General features: G+C 38.8%; 1 protein-coding gene across 3 annotated transcripts in view; it reads right to left on the bottom strand.

Annotated features, from left to right (window-relative positions):
* eml6 (EMAP like 6) overlaps nucleotides 1–18,020 on the bottom strand; it is a 34,520-nt gene that overhangs the window by 6,668 nt on the left and 9,832 nt on the right. The window contains exons 3-32 of one of the 3 annotated variants that reach the window (XM_055183442.2): nucleotides 16,153–16,312; nucleotides 15,724–15,822; nucleotides 15,006–15,074; nucleotides 14,644–14,829; nucleotides 14,087–14,222; nucleotides 12,648–12,849; nucleotides 12,271–12,408; nucleotides 11,927–12,183; nucleotides 11,603–11,812; nucleotides 11,320–11,487; nucleotides 10,406–10,512; nucleotides 10,136–10,236; nucleotides 9,676–9,862; nucleotides 8,413–8,518; nucleotides 8,166–8,259; nucleotides 7,987–8,087; nucleotides 7,613–7,815; nucleotides 7,417–7,528; nucleotides 5,002–5,129; nucleotides 4,638–4,779; nucleotides 4,364–4,516; nucleotides 4,010–4,141; nucleotides 3,835–3,923; nucleotides 3,577–3,744; nucleotides 3,176–3,377; nucleotides 2,915–3,041; nucleotides 2,563–2,641; nucleotides 2,348–2,477; nucleotides 1,539–1,637; nucleotides 1,137–1,247 (exon numbers count right to left, since the gene is read on the bottom strand). In XM_055183442.2, coding sequence (XP_055039417.1) covers nucleotides 1,180–1,247; nucleotides 1,539–1,637; nucleotides 2,348–2,477; nucleotides 2,563–2,641; nucleotides 2,915–3,041; nucleotides 3,176–3,377; nucleotides 3,577–3,744; nucleotides 3,835–3,923; nucleotides 4,010–4,141; nucleotides 4,364–4,516; nucleotides 4,638–4,779; nucleotides 5,002–5,129; nucleotides 7,417–7,528; nucleotides 7,613–7,815; nucleotides 7,987–8,087; nucleotides 8,166–8,259; nucleotides 8,413–8,518; nucleotides 9,676–9,862; nucleotides 10,136–10,236; nucleotides 10,406–10,512; nucleotides 11,320–11,487; nucleotides 11,603–11,812; nucleotides 11,927–12,183; nucleotides 12,271–12,408; nucleotides 12,648–12,849; nucleotides 14,087–14,222; nucleotides 14,644–14,829; nucleotides 15,006–15,074; nucleotides 15,724–15,822; nucleotides 16,153–16,312 — 4,153 coding nt within the window. In that variant the 3' untranslated portion in view covers nucleotides 1,137–1,179. The remainder of the gene's footprint in view (nucleotides 1–1,136; nucleotides 1,248–1,538; nucleotides 1,638–2,347; nucleotides 2,478–2,562; nucleotides 2,642–2,914; nucleotides 3,042–3,175; nucleotides 3,378–3,576; nucleotides 3,745–3,834; nucleotides 3,924–4,009; nucleotides 4,142–4,363; nucleotides 4,517–4,637; nucleotides 4,780–5,001; nucleotides 5,130–7,416; nucleotides 7,529–7,612; nucleotides 7,816–7,986; nucleotides 8,088–8,165; nucleotides 8,260–8,412; nucleotides 8,519–9,675; nucleotides 9,863–10,135; nucleotides 10,237–10,405; nucleotides 10,513–11,319; nucleotides 11,488–11,602; nucleotides 11,813–11,926; nucleotides 12,184–12,270; nucleotides 12,409–12,647; nucleotides 12,850–14,086; nucleotides 14,223–14,643; nucleotides 14,830–15,005; nucleotides 15,075–15,723; nucleotides 15,823–16,152; nucleotides 16,313–18,020) is intronic. The other 2 variants (XM_055183440.2, XM_055183441.2) reach the window with 2 other exon arrangements.

The following is an 18,020-nucleotide window of genomic DNA, read 5'->3' as shown; positions in this document are numbered from 1 at the left end:
AACATGACATGCTACATTTATCATCACTGAAACACAGATGAACCAGAAACAAAACGATTAAAATCATTTTTTTTCTTTTGAAGGGGACATTTCACAAGACTTTTTAATGATTGTAAAATAAATCTTTGGTGTCCTCAGAGTTTTATCTCAAAATATCATCTAGATCATTTATTATAACATATTCAAATGACCACTTTGTAGGTGTGAGCAGAGATGTGCGTGTCCTTTAAAATGCAAATGAGTTGATCTCTGCACTAAATGTCAGTGTTGTAGTTGGATAGTGCAGATTAAGGGGTGGTATTATTATAATAAGGTCCCCTTCTGACATCACAAGGGGAGACAAATTTCAATGAGCTATTTTTTCCACATGCTTGCAGAGAATATTTACCAAAACTAAGTAACTGGGTTGATCTTTATCACATTTTCTAGGTTAATAGAAGAACTGGGGACCCAGTTGTAGCACTTAAATGGATAATGTCATATTTTCATGATATGTCCCCTTTAAAATCTGTGAATTTCACTCTTTGAGATCAAATTCTGGACTAAAGGAAGTTTCCAGGTTTAATATTTCATCACATCTGAAGCATTCTGTCCATCTTTACAGAAATTCATTTTGACTCATTCTTCAGTTTCTAAACATAAAACAAAACGTGTTTAACAGAAATACAGAAAAAATGTCTGTTTATCTATCATGTGAAGCTTTTTAATCTTAAATTAATTAAAACAAACATTACATTTAAAATTATTTAACTTTATTAAAATAATAGTTTTTGAGTCATATACACTTTTATTTAATTCACTATATTGTTTCGTTTATATACTGTATGTAGGAGAGATAATGAAGCATTTAGCTGAAGTTTATTTTTATTTAAATTTAGCTTAACATCCTCTTTATGTTACACGCATGTTTTACTTTTTTACAAACTATTTTGTAGCTTCTACAGTTGTAAATTATAGACCCTTGGTTTACATGGGGGTAAGGTTAGTAATTATTAACATTTAATATTGTTTAGCATAGTTAAATGAGTTAGTAATGTTTCTTCTGGTAGAAACCCACAGATATTTAAAGTCCATTAAATGAGTCAAAATGACAACAGAATGCATCAGACACTGCCCATAGAGATTAGATACTGAACCTGGAACAGTCCTTAAGGTAATAAATGTATGGGTCCTGGGTCATTAAGGGTCAGTGAGGTGAAATCTCAGTAGGGTTAATGATGTCATACCTGTCAGATCGATGATGTCACCTGTGTGTTGTGATGTGTGGGATGAGAGGATGAGACAGTGATAAATCAAACACGGCCATGAGAAGAGACGCTTATAGTGCCAAAGCAGAATTAATGTGAGAGATTGACGTGAAAGCCAAATCGTGTTACCAACACAACAAAGCAAGCAGTTTGGGCTGAACCAAAGCAGCGAACCAAAGCAAAACTACAGCAAATTAAAAGTATTAAGATGATGACAAATATGCAGAAAACTGAAGATTTTAGTAGGAGAGTCTGTTCCATCCAAACTCTCAGATGTTCATCCACACTTACCGATCTGACCCGTGGCAATGATATTTTGATATTTGGGGTGTTGATTGACAGTTAGACAGAGAATGTCATCCGTGTGCTCAAGATAAAAGCTCTGAGTACCTAAAATAAATCACACATGATATGACATCAGCAGTGACATCACCGACCTAAAGTCTCACATGCTGCATATATTAAAAAAATTCATGTCTTCAAGTTGTTTTTCAGTTTTTGTACTGTATAATAATTATACATCCAGGTTTTCTGACCTTATATCAATTAGGACAGTGGTTCCCAAACTATGGGCCACAAGATGGTGCCAGGGGGGCCCCAATTTATCATAAATTCTGTGTAATTAAGCTTCATAAAAAGGATACTAACCAACAGCACTACATTGTATCATTTAATAAGTTTTGTTTCCTTCAAATTATGCATTTTAGATTTGCTTAAATTTTCTTTAGGGGGTCCATGAAGGGATGCACCAAACACAAGGGAGGGTCGCATGTGAAAATGTTTGAGAACCACTAAATAAAGACACTGCATGCATTGTTTGTTCTTTTCAAAAGTCAGTACATTAATCAAATGATGGTAAACTTGATTTAGTTTTTTCATGTTAATATCAGATAAACAGATCTCATCTCTCTCATGATGTCTCAGCTGAGGTGCAGTTTCACACGAGGCCTGTAGAGGTCAGCAGTAGACTGAAAACACCTCATATCTGATTTACACGCCTCTAAACATGATGTCAGAAAAGCAAAACATGATTGGTCGTTTTTTATTTCAATAAGCAGTGTACATTCAAATAAAAGAAGAGGATTTAGTGAAGACTTTACCAGCTGAGAGGTTCTGAATGATAGCTGCCGCAGCTGTATGGAAGATGATGTCTGCTCCATCATTGAGGTAGTGAAGGTTGTTTCGACAATCAAAGCCTCTATAACCGAAAACATGATCCAGAGACAGTTCCTGTAGACACACATACACACATCTCTCATATTTTCAGAAGAATTGAGATCAGCTTGTATATTCATAAGTTCATAACCCCGCTGACCTCCACGATCTTCTTCTTCTTTGTAATGTTGTTCTTCACTAGTTTTTCAGGTAACGGTGCGGCTCGACTCACCGGAGGTCTACACAACACAAACCATCATGTCTAAATATACAAAATGATCCAGACGAAATAATTTTGAAAAGTGCTCAGAAGTATGGAAGCCACATAAGAAAATAAATCGTGCTCTGCTAAATCATAATTATAACTTTTAAAGTCATATTTTTTACAGAAGAGACGCTAATGGAACTTCATATGTATCTGAGACAGACATGGCAATCCCGGAATGCAGTGCGACTGTCTGAATGAGAAATCTATGAGAGATAATATTAAGCTGTTGTGTTTGATTTATTACCTTTCATCCACCTGAACCTCCTTCTGTTGTTGGTGTGGCTTCACACCCATCATCTGTCTTATACTGACCGCGTAGATCTTAGTAGTATAGTCCATGTTCTTCTCTCGCGCCACATCACTGTCGTACCCTAAACACACAAGCACACGCACACACACACACGCACAAGAGATTTACTGAGTCTTCTAGATCAATATCAAATCTTAATGTAGCTGGTTAGTTAAATCTAACCTCACTAAGAGACTCGCACCAAAAATACTTTACCTCCATCTTCCTCCGCATCATCATCTGACTCCTCACTGTCTACAGCTTTGCTTTCTCGTGGACCAATCCCCTCTCTCGCCCAGATCATGAGTGCCGTGTCAGCTCCGCCCACTGACAGCAGCATTGCATCGTCATTGGACCATCGCACATTTGTCACATTGGCACTGTGAGCCACGTACTTTTTAAACTTGGCAAATTGACCCTTTATTGAAGTAAAACAGCAGAATTTAAAGACTTCATCATGTTTTACTGTCAGTAAATGTGCAAAGTTTCTCATTTAAACTTGAAATGACATCCACAAGCATCTTCTTGTCTGTTGTCATTAGTTTCAGAAGTGTGTAGAAGTTTGACGTTAGTTATTTAAACCGAGTTATTTTGAGGATATTCAAGAGTTATCAGACCTTGCAGGGGAAGCTGAAGAGTTTGACAAAACCAAAGTCATCTCCAGTGGCCAGAAGTTTTCTGTCTTTGGTAAGTGAAGCAGCGTTTACAAAGCTAAGAGTCGGCCAGATGCCCTCACATGTGGATCCCAGCACAGACGTCCACGTGGCCCACTCCATCTTCTCAAACTGTACAACAACACCACACAAACACAGATAAACACACACAGATCCAGACCGAAGAGACGGCGGACACAGGGATCCGTTCATGTTCTTTACCTCTGATGTGCTGATCGTTTGTCTTCTTCCACGTGGAGCTTCAAAAAACTGCTGCTCTTTGGCACCGGTGTTGACTTGAAGCAGCTTTCCTGCATTACAAACACAACAAAATCTCAATCCAATCCTGAGGAGTTTAAATGAGTGTGTTTGTGTGCGTCATGTATCTGAGAATTACCACGGACGTCCCAGTCAACATGCGTGACGCAGCTGGACGCCCCCTTACAGATTCCCACCCTCTTACTGGTCAAAACGTTATATATGTCCACAAATGAATCGTGAGATGCCACGGCCAGATATTTCCCAGCATCTGTAGAACAGAAACAAACAACAGATATATCAGAGATTATTATGACATACACATCTCTATCACACATACATGACTGGAATGCTTTTGTCATGTACGGTTCTCAGTAAAGCACAGAATCTATTCTTTACTGATTGGAGAGAAGAAATGTTTAAATAAAACAAACTTTAAAGTGTAAATCTCATGCGTATGCTGGTTTAAAGGTCTGAAATGTTTGGTGCTAACCTTGAGAGAATCTGATGTCAGAGATGATCTCCTTCCTGTGGTGAAAGGTCACCATGTCCTCCAGCGTGTCAGCGTTCACCACTAGAAAGCTGCCGTCATTCAGACCCACTGCTAAGGCTTTGCCATCGGGTGAGAACGCACAGCACCTACCACCTACACACACACACACACACACACACACACACACACACACACACACACGCATAACATTTACCACTACTTCTGAAAACGTTGTAGTCATGTCTGTATATTTGTCAGTAATGTAACAGCTCACCTTTTTTAAGCTTGCGCACAGCTACCATGCGGTGATTGGCCGAGAGCTCCCAAATGCGTAATGTCTTGTCATCACTGACAGTGGCACATATGGGCAGAAGTGGATGAGCAGCGAGACCCCAAACCTCACCCTCCATATGACCCTAAAACACACAATCCATACAGTCTCAACATTCAACATGAAGAGCACATATACTGAGGTCCAGAGAGACGCTTCTCTTTTGCATTTGTCTAATATCATACCATTTTACTTTAGTGTGTGTGTGTGTGTGTGTGTGTATGGTTACTGTGGAGGACTTGTCTAATAGTTATGGTCTATCTTCAAACTCAAACTAGACATTGATGTATTTGACTATAACACACACCTGTACCAGTAAAGTCATGGGTCCGCTCTTATCGATTTCTAAGATCTCTCCATTCTTGGTGCCCACCAGGATGTGTCCATGACCGAGAGTAATGGCTCTTATAGAGGGGTTATCTTCTAGAAGCAGTCCTGAAAACACATGATGATTATATCCTCAGTCTGACCTGTCCCGCCTCAGTGACCTCAGCAAAAAAGGACATGAACGGTTTGTCTGATTTCACTGCTGCTTTTAAAAACTACAACCCAGTTTCCTTGTTTTCATGATGATATGAAGTAATCATTTTCTAGCAATGCACTTACCATATTTTTCGGTCTATAAGTGTGTTTTTTTCATTACTTGGCTGGTGCTGCGTCTTACAGTCAGGTGCGCCTTGTAAGTCAGTATGAATAAATTTCGACCTTTATGAGGCAAAAGACATCATTACCGTCTACAGCCGCGAGAGTCCGCTATATGCTGCTTCTGTATATATGTAATGCAATAGATTCAGTAATGTGGAATGACGAGTATGCACGCTAGTTGGCTTGTTCAGTTATATTAACCTATTAAACCTTCCAGGTAAGTTCTGTATGTTATGGTTTATGGTTTAAATAACTGATAATATTACTTTAACTTACAGACATCTATTCAGCCTGCTGTTCTGTCTGCTATTGTTTAGTTGAATAACTTGCCTTTCCAGATTAAATGTCTGTTCTTCGGCTTGGATTTTGTGAAATAATTTCCTAAATAAACGCAACGTATAGTCCACTGTGACTTATATTTTATTATTATTTCGTCTAAATGATACATTTTTGAATGGTGCGCTTACTCCGGTGCAGCTTATAGTCCGGAAAGTACGATTTACCCTTAACCCCAGGGCTCCAGACTAACTTTTTTCACTAGGAGCACAGTGGCCCCCAACTGAAAATTTTAGGGGCGCAACCAGAAAATTTAGGGGCACAAACTGTTAATTAACATGCTATCCAAATATTTACATTTCTGCTCATTTACACTGTATTACTAATAAATACTTTAATGATAGATACAGAAAGTACAATGTGCTGTTTTCAAATTCAGTTTCACATCACAAAAAAGGTCAAATGTACTGGTCGCACATGTGCAACTGGATGTAAAATTCAGTGGCACACTCTCAAATTTTGGTGGCAAAATGCCCCCATTTGGGGGTAGTTTGGAGCCCTGAACCCTGATTTCTCTACAGTAAACAGTTTTTTATTATTTCTAGTAAAATCATAGTAACAAGAAATGCATTTAAACCATGGTATTCATAATAAAAATGTGGTAATGAATCTACCAAAACATGCTTACTATACTTTTGCTATAATAAAAATTTGTAAATACCACAGTCAGAGGCGTCATGTCTAGTGGATTTAGCATACAACCTTATAATCAATGAAGCATCTTTTCATCTTTTACTTTGTTTTATAGGCAACATAATCAAAAAATTACAGTATTTTCATTACAATTTCTTAAGGTTTTTTTTTAATTCGCTGTTTTTGCTAAATGTATCATTATAGCTGATCACGGACATGAGTGATGATCGCATCAATGTAACTTTTAAATGACTTGTCAATCTTAACTTTTTCCCCGCCATTGACGGATTAACTCGTCAATTAAAAGAAAATGCTTAGCCGCCAATGACAAGTTTTTCTGGCAATCAGTACTTCTGCTATTATCCACCAGGTGGCGCTCTTACTCAACTTATAAAACGCTGAATCATCCCTTCAGGTCAAACAGTTCTGTGTATGTTTTGATCATTGCTCTGAATCTGATCTCTAACATCTCAGCTTTTTGCTTAAAATGTGGTATTTTCAAAGAAACCTACCCATATGAGGTGATAAAAAGAGAACAAATGAATGAAGGTAGGATAAAACTGTTTTTGTTTGTTTGAAAGCAGAGGGTCTGTTCTTTCATTTGATATATTGTATGTTTATATAATTAAAGAACATTTTCTGCAAGGCATTAAACTTTTGTGAAAATCATAAAAAATGCTGGCGCTGGCAACTTTAAAAAAAAAACTAAAGTACTTTTTTCACTCAGTTTTTCATTCATGTGTAAAATAGCAATAAATTTAACTCCTAAAAGCTTGTAACCTTTTTGGCAGTGTAGTCCATGTTAATATGGCCTATAAAATGTTTTAATGTATTCTATTAATGGATGTTAATAATTACAGTATGAAGTGTGCACCCCGTGCCCCCCTTAAACAAAACTTTGTGCATGATGCCCCTGACCACAGTAATTGAATGTCTTCATTCGTCATGTACACAGTATGCAGCACTTCACTTGATTTTAAAAACCTAATGAGGCCCTTGAGAAAAGTATTACCAAAATAGATTTAACCGACTTGTAATTTTGGCAAATGAAACAGCAGAAAAAGTCCATGAATTCTTTGTGAATAAATGTACAGCATGTGTCTTGTACCTTTAGATGATGGGGAGAGAGATGCTCTCTTGATGGCATAGGTCTTCAAACATCTCTCAAACATGTCATCCCACAATTCAACAACTCCGTCTTTACCGCCGGTCACAAAACCCTGTGGTTTAAAACACAAAATTAACAGCTAATAAATCCAGAGAGAGGCTCAAAATAAAGATATTTTTATGTAGATCAATGAGACCTTATCCAAAGAGCACATAGCAAACACCGGCCCATCGTGAGCTTTGATGGTCTTCACGAGCGTCGTGTCTTTCCAGATGTAGACGTCACCATTAGTGGCTCCAGAGAACACCAGATCTTCTGAACGTCCATAACAGGCGGACATCATCGTCTCCTGTTTGCCAAGATTTCCAAAAATGCCCCTCTTGAATGTTAATCCTCCTCCTGCGTAAAGAAGTGTTTATTTATAAACCAGTCTTGGCTTAACTAGTACTGCTCATCATCTGAACCGATTCTTACGTTCATATACAACATACTGTAAGTATTGTTTACAGTGAAACCCCTTTACACCTGTAAGTCCTCCTCTCCTGGTACACATGAGTAAAAGATGTTTACCTGTGTGTAACCAGAACTTGATGTGTTTTATGCCCACTGTGAGTAGTTTGTCCATGCGAAACGGGTTTGCTTTCACCACAAAGATCTTCTCCCGGTGTCCTCTATAGCAAATACACAAACAAACGTCTTCATGTGTTTACTTCATGATACAAACACAATGTTGAGCAGGTTTGCTGTACCTTGATTTGGCCAGTTTTTCACCTTTCTTCCAGTCCCAGATGACTATAGAGTGATCTTCATCTATTCCCACAGACACTAGACTCTTACCATCTCCTACATCACACACACACACATATACTGTCATATTACCATTCAATATTAAAAATGATCAATGCATTCAGTTGCTTCCTTTAAAATAACAGGAATTGTTTCAATAGAATAATAAATGTAGTAGTGATTTCAGGTGAAGACAGAATGAATGTTGACCTGTGAACTCCAGCGCACATACACCTCTCTGATGTTGACCCTTCAGAAGAGACAAACATCTGAGTGTCTGAATGTCCCACACGTGGATAGCAGGATCTCGACCCACCTGAAACAAACAGACACGCATCAATTCAACAAATCCACGACATGCTGGTGGTACACATTTACGTCTGTGATCATGTGACGTGTGACCTTTGTGTTGATAATGCAAATCTCTACCAATAGAGGAGTTTTTGATCAACATGAGGGTGAGAAAATGATGACAGAATTTTCATTTCAGAGAGCAACGCTGGCAAAAAATAACCATGAAATGTAACTACCTTAAGCAGGTCAAGATAAAATAAATGAAACGTTCCTGTTGTCTAGTATATAAATGTGTTGTGTATACTTGTTCCCAGTATGAGATACTGGTGTGCTGGTGATCCAGTCAGATTTTTTACTGTGGGTTTACATCAAACGCGAAGCGTGTAATCGCATTGCGTTGCTGGCTCAAGATTACTCGCGGGATTTAACTTCGTGTCATGCGAATTTTTCGCTCGAGTTGAATATTTTAAACTTGGGCGAAGACGCGTTTGAGGCGAATAGCGTGTATTTTCACGTCATTCGCATCGCCCCACGCAAGGACGCGTCTGATCACATCTTTGCATTAACTTTGTATGTAATCTACTTGCGCAAACAAATCGTTGAACTCGCATCTGGTGTAAACCCACAGTTACTAGCTAAAACTACCTTAGTCAACCAGCTTCTCAAGAAAAACAATGATGTCGTTTTTTCTGCAAAAGCATGACTTTGATTCTTATCCACCATTTCGGTCAGCACCAAACCAGCAATAACCAACATAGTCAAGCTGGTAATGTGTTTCATGAGTGATGTGTTGAAGGTCATCACACCACTGATCTACTGACCCTGCTTCAATGTGATGCCCAGCCAATGCCTGACCAACGACCACCGGCGGAACCAGTTTAATCCGCTTACCCGTTCACATACCCCGATAGTATTTATATATATATAAATACATCTGTATCTCTCTCAGGGGTTTTTATACTCCTAGGAGTTTTCCCCCTGGACTAGCCAGGAGGGTTTTTTTCCATCCCCGGGAGAGCCCACCATCAGTGGCTTAACTTACTACTTTACTGTATAGGTTACATTATTACTACACTCGCTTTTCTATGCTTTTCCTTCATCTATTAATGTAAAGCTGCTTTGAAACAATTAACACTTGTGAAAAGCGCTATATAAATAAAATTGAATTGTTTCAGTCACCTGTCCAGTGGCCACATAGTCCTTAAGTGGATGTACAGTCAGACTGAGGATATCATCATCGTGGCCCAGATAAAACCTCTGTGTGTGCTGCTGTCTGTTATAGACGACGGCCACTGCGGCCACATGATAAACCACCTCACCCGTCTGTGTGTAGAAGAGATTATTCCTGCAGTCACAACCTCTGTAACTGAGACAAAACACACACACACACACATCATCTTTAGTCAAATCTATAATCAATGACAAATCAATTCAAGAATCAATGATCACATGTGTTAATAATAAAACAAATAGCTTTACTTGAATGAACAAACTGAAAATGGATTTATTTACTTTACAATAAGGTGGTAAATCCTGCACAGGCACAGAAAAACTCACAATATTTCCAATATTTTTCTTTTATTATCATTTGTAAATCAATTGTTTTATTGACTCTTTGATTTCTTTTTATTAATTTTACCCATGGACAAACTGCAAGCGAAGACCCTCATCTGGAGCTCTCTGCCTCTTCAGAGATCCGGCCAGCTTCTTCTTCAGTTGAGGAAGATCTTCTTTATACACCTGAGAGAAGAATTAAAGGGTTAAAACACGGGGAACGAATAAAGGAAAGCAGAAAACCAGCCGGTCAATCAGCTGTGAAAATAATGAGATGAATGCAGTGATGTGTGTGACACCAGCGTCCACAGAGACATGGAAATAAAACATGGGCTCATCTGTTGGGGTCTCTTGCCTGGCGTTCATAGTTCATCTGGGCTTCTTGCTCAATGTCTGAATCCAGCTCAGGAACATCTGAGAGATCAGAGTCAGATTCACCGCTGTTAGAGTCAGCGTATCCATCTGTGAACAGAAAACATGTCCTCTTTAATTTGATTCAAATGCATATATTAACATAACATTACAACATAATGCATTACAGTATAGAAAGTAAAGTGATTAGAGAGGCTGTGAAATAACTGAGTGACAACCTTCTGATCTCTCTAATGAAGTTTAAGTGACTCAACTGTAATTAATCAACAGGCCACTAGAGGCTCCAGTAGGGAGTCAATTCCCATAGACCACCATGTTAAAATACCCAACTTTACAGTAGAAATAAATGTTTACAGACTGGTACAAAAAGTGATTTTGGTCTGTATAGCTGTTTTTGCCAAACTCATTTTGTAACTCATCCGTTTAAATTATATTAAGCCTTAAAGTTCTGCATAATTAAGGGCGTGGCCACTTGAGTGACAGGTGAACTGCCACTACTGTCACTACTGTCGAGCTAGATGGGCGTGGTTTCAGCAACCAGCCACCTCAGCTTCACCCACATCCCGCCTCTTTACCCATTTTCGGTTATCCGCGAGTGATGCACAGTGACGCACGGCCAAGATGGCGATGGCAGGCTCTGCCCACTATTGGGTTCAAAAAAGCTCTTTACAAACTTATGGGTGACATCACGGACACTGTGTCTATATATTTTACAGTCTATGGAAGTTACCATGCGTACATTAACAACTCAAGCCAAGTGCCTCCACTGTAATTTAATTAAATCCAGATCAAATCCAGGACTTGGGAAAGAACGATGCATTTGGCAAATGAAATAAAATCAGTTTTGTGGGTTTAAACCCATTGAACTTTTGTACTCTTAACTCAATGCTTTATCACCTTGCAGCAGCGGCTCCAAAACTCCGTTCATGACTCCTTCAGGTAGAAACCTCCACTGAAACACAGAGTGATCCGCTCCGCCCGTGCTCAGAACCCACTGCAGGTCATGTGACCACCGCACATTGGTCACGTGGGCAGAATGCCCGATGTATTTCTTAAATTTGGCAGCTAAAGTGATGATATTTGTTTGTTAGTGGATATCGGTGAGCACACATCTCTGTAGAGTAATATCTCAGCATGTATATTTGGCTGATGATGATGATGATGATGATTAAACTCTGACCTTTTTTAAGACACGGGAATCTCAAAAGTTTGACAAGACCGAAATCATCGCCCGTCACCAGCACTGCGCTGCTGTAGTTGGCATCCACAGAATTAATGTCATTAACGTTGGAATATTTGGGCCAGATTCCGTTCACCTCCGGTCCGAGAACGCACGTCCACGTCATCCAGTGAATTCCTTTGGCTTCCTCCTTTGGCAGGAATTTCCCGGCTGAAATAACAGAGGAGAGTTTTAGTCATTTAGAGCCGTGATGGGATACATTTACTAGTGCTCGTCATCACAGCTTTAATGGTTATTAACTTTACATTAACTTAACAGTCTTACTTGGCATCCTGTAGAAGATTCGTTCACCAGCTCCATCATTGGTCTGCAGGAATCGACTGTCTACAGACCAGTCCAGATGAGTTATGAAGCAGGTGGACTTGCTGCATTCTCCAACCTTCTTATAGCGCTGGGCTACGGCGTAGATATCCACAAACCCATCATTGGAGCCTACGGCCAGATACGAGCCGTCGGGTGAAAACTTCAGCTCATGAATCACCTCCTTTCTGTCCTTGATGTGAACCACCTCCGTCATGTCTCTATAAAACAAAACCAGCTCTCCGTTTGTGCACATGCAGTGTGAATGAGTAGTTAGTGAAAATTTTAACCGAGTTGAATGTGTTTACCTGACACGCAGAACAGTGAAAGAACCGTCCTTCATCCCGAGAGCGAGCTGAGAACCGTCATTGTTGAAGGAAACGCTGCGTACGGCTTCTTCCATGTTACAGCGAGCGATCAGCGTGTGTTCAGATAAACTCCAGAGTCTGATGAAGAAAACAATGATTTATAGTCCACAAACAGTGAATGATTTACTCCAGTCCTCTAACACCGTTATTATACTATAAAAAAACACTGATAAATGCACACAGTAAGATCAGAGGCGTGATGTAAACTGAGTCAAGTAAAATTAGCAAATGTAATTCATGAAGCAACGATCTTGTTTCCAGCTGTCTAGCTGCATTTACAAATAGCAGCGTGTGACCGGTGTGGTGTATTGACTCACCGAACGGATCGATCATCGCTGCCGGTGACCGCCAGCGGTTGTTTGGGATGCAGATCGAGGGCCCACAGTTCCCCCTCCGAGTGACCCTGCATGATCAACAGCGGCTTGTCTCTGTCTCTCACCATCACCTCAAAGATCTCACTGTCCTGAGTTCCTGCCAGGATCCGGTCGGCTCTCCAACACACGCTGCGAATCGACAGCCCTGAAAGAGAGAGAGAGAGAGACAGGGGTTGTATAAATTTGCATCAAAATAAAATATTGTGCTTGAATACAATTTTGGGTCTTAGGAACATGTGTAAAGATTTGTCTCCTGCTTGATTAAATACATGTGGACCAGACACAACTCCTAAAAGGAGAAACATCTCCAACATACAAATCAAGCATCAAATAACTTCTCATTGCAGACATCACTGAAACCCAGAGGAACATCTCAGCGCTGCATCTTTTATAGCTCAGAAGAGTTTTTTTTCTCTTAGATGTTTTATAATTGCTATTCCTTTGTGTATCTGTGTAAAGTCATTTCAGAGAATTGTTTCTGCACACATTACAAGGACTGTGAAGTATGTATACTGAATTATGGAGTTACACCACTAAACAGTGTTTCCCCATTTCTGTGTTCAGGATTATTTGGGCGGGGCTTAAATGGAGGCTCAATGACACACTGGAGCCACCGTGCATGGCCCCGCCCCTAACACAATCATGAGCATCCATTCAGGTTGTAGCTGTATTTGAAATTTGAGAGAGATGGCAGCATTTCTGTAAGTGGGCGTGGTTTCAGCATGACAGCGGACACGCCCCCAGCGTATGAGAGCAGTAAATCCTGCCTGTTTTTACAAGATTTTAATCACTTATTTTATGTACTAGGCATTTTTTATCATTCAAATGTGGCTGCAGAACACATTTAATATCAGACTTTACACAGACTTTATACCCAAAGAGTATATAAATAAAATAATATGAATGTCATACTGTAATTTGGTTTCAAAAGACTTTGAAGAGACTATTTGAGTTCATATTGAAATATCTGACTTTACTACAGAGGAGAAACATCTAAGAAAGATGAGAGATTTCTGTCAATTTTCGCAATTTCTCCCACATTTAATCTGAAACAGTTGAGATATTACTGTAACTGTATCATCTGCTGTGAAACACAGCAACACTTCTGTGAGATTTACATCTGACTAAAACATTGTCACTCTGGTGATGTAAAAGGAGACGATGTTGCCATGGTGATAGATTCTCTCATATAGTTTTCATCACAACCATATGAAGTCAGATTTTAAAGACTGGTCTGCAGTTAACATATCATTGAATCACTAACTGTAATTTACCTGTGGAAAAATGGTCAAAGAGAATAAATAAATAAATATATATATATTTTTAAATCATAGATTTTTAATCCACGATTCTACATAACAACGAATATTTCAGTATCTTACCTTTATAGCCCTGCTCCACCTCTCTGAGGTCGATCTTTGTGATAGGTTTGAAGTCTATGTCCCACAATCGAACACATCCATCACGGCCACCGGTGGCGAACCCTTCTTCACACGAGTGCATGCTGAAGATCCCAGCCTACAATCAGATTACAGCAGGTTTATACAACAGTACTGAATGATGTTTAACATGTGGTCGTATGCAGGGTCACAGTGGGTTTCAGATGTTAAACGCTTCATTTAATCCATCTGTTAAATGTAACAGCCAATCACATATCAGGATGAAGAATTATCAATGAACATCAATGACATATACTAATATCTGTATTTACTGTTAAGCTGATGTGCAAAATTGTGAAAAGTTCATCAGAAATTAATCTGAATTGAATGTTTTTCATGTTTTTATGAATACACAACAATTAAATTATTATATTCTTACAGTAATACATTGTCCTGAACATGCGTATAATGTGACGTGTGTATATCTGATGTGTGTTTATGATATGTCAGTGACGTGAAAAAGTGACCTTGTGTTAGATGATGTGATGTGTTTAACTCACTCCGTGCGCTGCCTGTATCGTTCTCGTCAGGTTCAGTCCCTTCCACACATAAATGTCTCCGTTAAGAGCGCCAGAATATGTCACTTCATCCTTTGCCGTCGCTAAACACAGAATCGTTTGCAGGTCCCCCGTCTTTCCGAAAATCCCTCGTTTGGGCGTCAGCGCATTTCCACACAGTGTCCAGAACTATGATGAAAGAAGAAAGATACTGAGACTACTTTGCAGTTTTTCAGTATGCTTATATATTTATGGATAAACACTGAATGTGTAATACAGATAAAAACAACAACAGAAACACTAAATGATGGGATTTTCCCTACTGATGAAGAGATCAGGATCTTCATGTGCTGTAATGAACTTACTTTAATGTGCTTAACTCCACAGCTCACCAGTCTGTGTTGAATAAACGGATCCCAGGAAATATCAAAGATCTGAAACCACAGAAAAACAAAAACATGATAGCACCTGGCAGGGTAGAAAAATCTAGAAACAGCTGAACCAAATCTGTTTATTAAATTTCCAGATAAGAATTTTCTTAAATTGAATCATTCATGAACTTAATTCATTTATTTGAAACTTTATGCATTTATATTCAAATGGATTGATTGATGTTTTCAGTCCATGAGAGAAAGAGAGAGAGAGACTGAAAGCGAGAGAGAGAGCGAGAGAGAAAGTTGGTTTACATGGCACCACAGGGAATGTTTTATTGTCATTGTATAGATCCTGATACTCATAATACTGAACGTATGTGTGTGTGTGTGTGTGTGTTTGTTTATCAGATTTAAAAGCCCAGCCACTATGAGTCAGTCTGTAAGTTGAATGCATTGAAATGTATGTAAAGCTTCTTTGTGCAGTAACATAAAACATCTTCATAATACTCTTAGCAGTTATTCATTCGTGTCATTGATGTGTAGCATCTGTTGCTATGGAAACATATTTCTATATATGTTAACCATACAGATGCATAAATTCACAAACTAGCCATTTCTCTAGCTGTTCTGATCTTTCTGCCAAAACGTGTGAAAACTCTCGTCTCAGCAGTTTTTGTGTAATTACCTGCACCGCCCGTTCTGTTCTTACCCTATCAGAATGTCCCGTTGCGCTGGCTAAGACACGCCCTTTTTTCCAGTCCCAAACACAAACTGTGTTTTTGGCATCGAGGCCGACGGAAGCCAAACGCTGAACAAGCACAAAACCAGACAGAAGAATATCTGATTTAATAAGCAGCAGCAGTACATGACATAACACTCATTGTGAAGGGTTAGAAGACTATGATGCTTTTGTTGCCATGAGGCTTACTTTCTTTCTCGCTGGAAATAAACGAATCAATATTTGTTCAAGGATTCATAACAAATGGCAGCAGTAATTTGGTGCTCAACCTGCCCGTACAGCTTAAACAACATGAGGATAACCAGCTGAACTATCTATTCTAGATCAACTGGGACAAGCTAGAAACCACATTAAACTGTTTTAACTATATGTCATCAGTTTATAAATATAAATTCTCACCTGCCCATCAGCATCAAAGGCCAAACACGCCACACCATGAGTGTGAACATCTCTCAGTATAGAGACGGTTGTCAGAGTATACGAGTCCCACACACAGATGTATGGATCCTTCCCAACCTGACCTGTGGCCACCTGGATCTTATCGGGATGAAGAGCCAGACTGAGAACAGAAGAAAGAGAAACATGCAATGAGCTTTAATATAAATACAGAGACAATAAAAGAGACTTGTCCGTGTTTGGTTTGATGTCTTTTATAGCAAGTAAACTACAGTCACAAGCATTTCTAAATGATGTTTGTGTAATAAGTCTTTGATTCATTTCTCACATAATAATGAAAAAGTGTGTTGAGAGATACTACAGATGCCCAATAGAGAACTGAACTGTTGAAATATAAAACAGCTGGATCAAGATGATGAAATGAGTTTACATTGACTTTTCTTCTGTCAGAAAGATTAGACTGAATTTACTCTCACCATACAGTCGAGTTAAAGCTCAGCGACGTTACATCAACACAGTCAGAGACATTAAAACAGTACAGAAGATAAATAAATCAGAAGAAAAGCAGCATATTTTTCTTGCCGATAGATAAATCACAGAGATAACAGAGTAATACAACACCTATAGTGCAAATGAGCTCTATGAGAAATGCTTAAAGATGTGTCCAATGGTTTAATAAATGCAGTTTTTCTCCTGTAAATTCACAGCCTTTACTAATCTAATACTCGATATTGATGTGGAACTGAAGGCGACATTAGAAAGAAGAGGAATATTCTTTGAAGATCATCTGTATACATTTATATTCTGTATAATTAATCATTTCAGTATTATAATTATTACTATTATTAGTGTTACTGTAGCACACAAGGGCGTATGTTGGGGATGTAAATAAAATTGTCTTCAGAGCCGCATTGTCACAAAGATTTATTGCTATTTAAGGTTAATGAACAATATTTGAAATTGTATTTTTGTTGTCATAATCTTATTTATTAAGGTTACAGGTCAAAAATAAGAAATATGCAATAGGTCTATATTCATTATTTTGTTTGTTTAATTTTCACTTTTTTGTGATGCCAGTGAAAATTCTGGCAGGGCAATTTAAAAACTGAACCCAAAAATTTCCTCCAGATCTGCTCCAGAAAAAATTTAACGCATTAAACTTCAATAGCCATCACAAAACAGATGGTATTATTTACTTAATATTGTCAGTTGAATGAAACAACAAACAAATATAATTGCTAACTAACCTACATACAGACAGCTCAGTGTGCACTGTACTGCACATATAAACAAGTCAAGAAACACACACTGTTTAAATGTGCTCATCCGCTTAATATGGGATCGGGAGACAACACTGTCCCTAAATCAATATTTTACCCAAGATGTCCTGTATTATGTGCATAACTGTAAACCATTTGAATCTCATTTAAGTCATTCCCAGGTAAATAAATGTTAGATAAAATAAGCAATATGTAAAAAACCAAAGGTACAAATGGACAATTTAGTGTTTCCTGGATATTGGTAGGGATATGTCTCTAGCTTCCCACCCCAAATTTATGCCCTTGGTAGCACACAACCTAAAGTGGTTTATTATATGAATTATTAAGCATTGTGTAGCATGTGCAAAGGTCACAGTCATTTTGTTTACAGTGATTTAGGGGAGGCGACCTGTGACCTTTAGTGTAGTATCTCACAATAACAGCATCACCCTGATCTGTGCCATCAACATCAGCAGGGGCATCAGGACAGAAGTTTCCTCCCAAACGCAGATCAAAGATCGATTAAAGAGGGCTAAGCTCCCACTGAGAGAGTTTGGAGAAAGATCAAAGTTACTCCACACGTCCACAAGCCAGCAGCTCTGCAGTTTGCCA

Source organism: Misgurnus anguillicaudatus, chromosome 14 (assembly GCF_027580225.2).
Source record: "Misgurnus anguillicaudatus chromosome 14, ASM2758022v2, whole genome shotgun sequence".
In the NCBI taxonomy this organism is placed as follows: Eukaryota; Metazoa; Chordata; class Actinopteri; order Cypriniformes; family Cobitidae; genus Misgurnus; species Misgurnus anguillicaudatus.
Note: the sequence above shows the minus strand (reverse complement) of the source record. Positions and strands in the feature narration are given on the sequence as shown.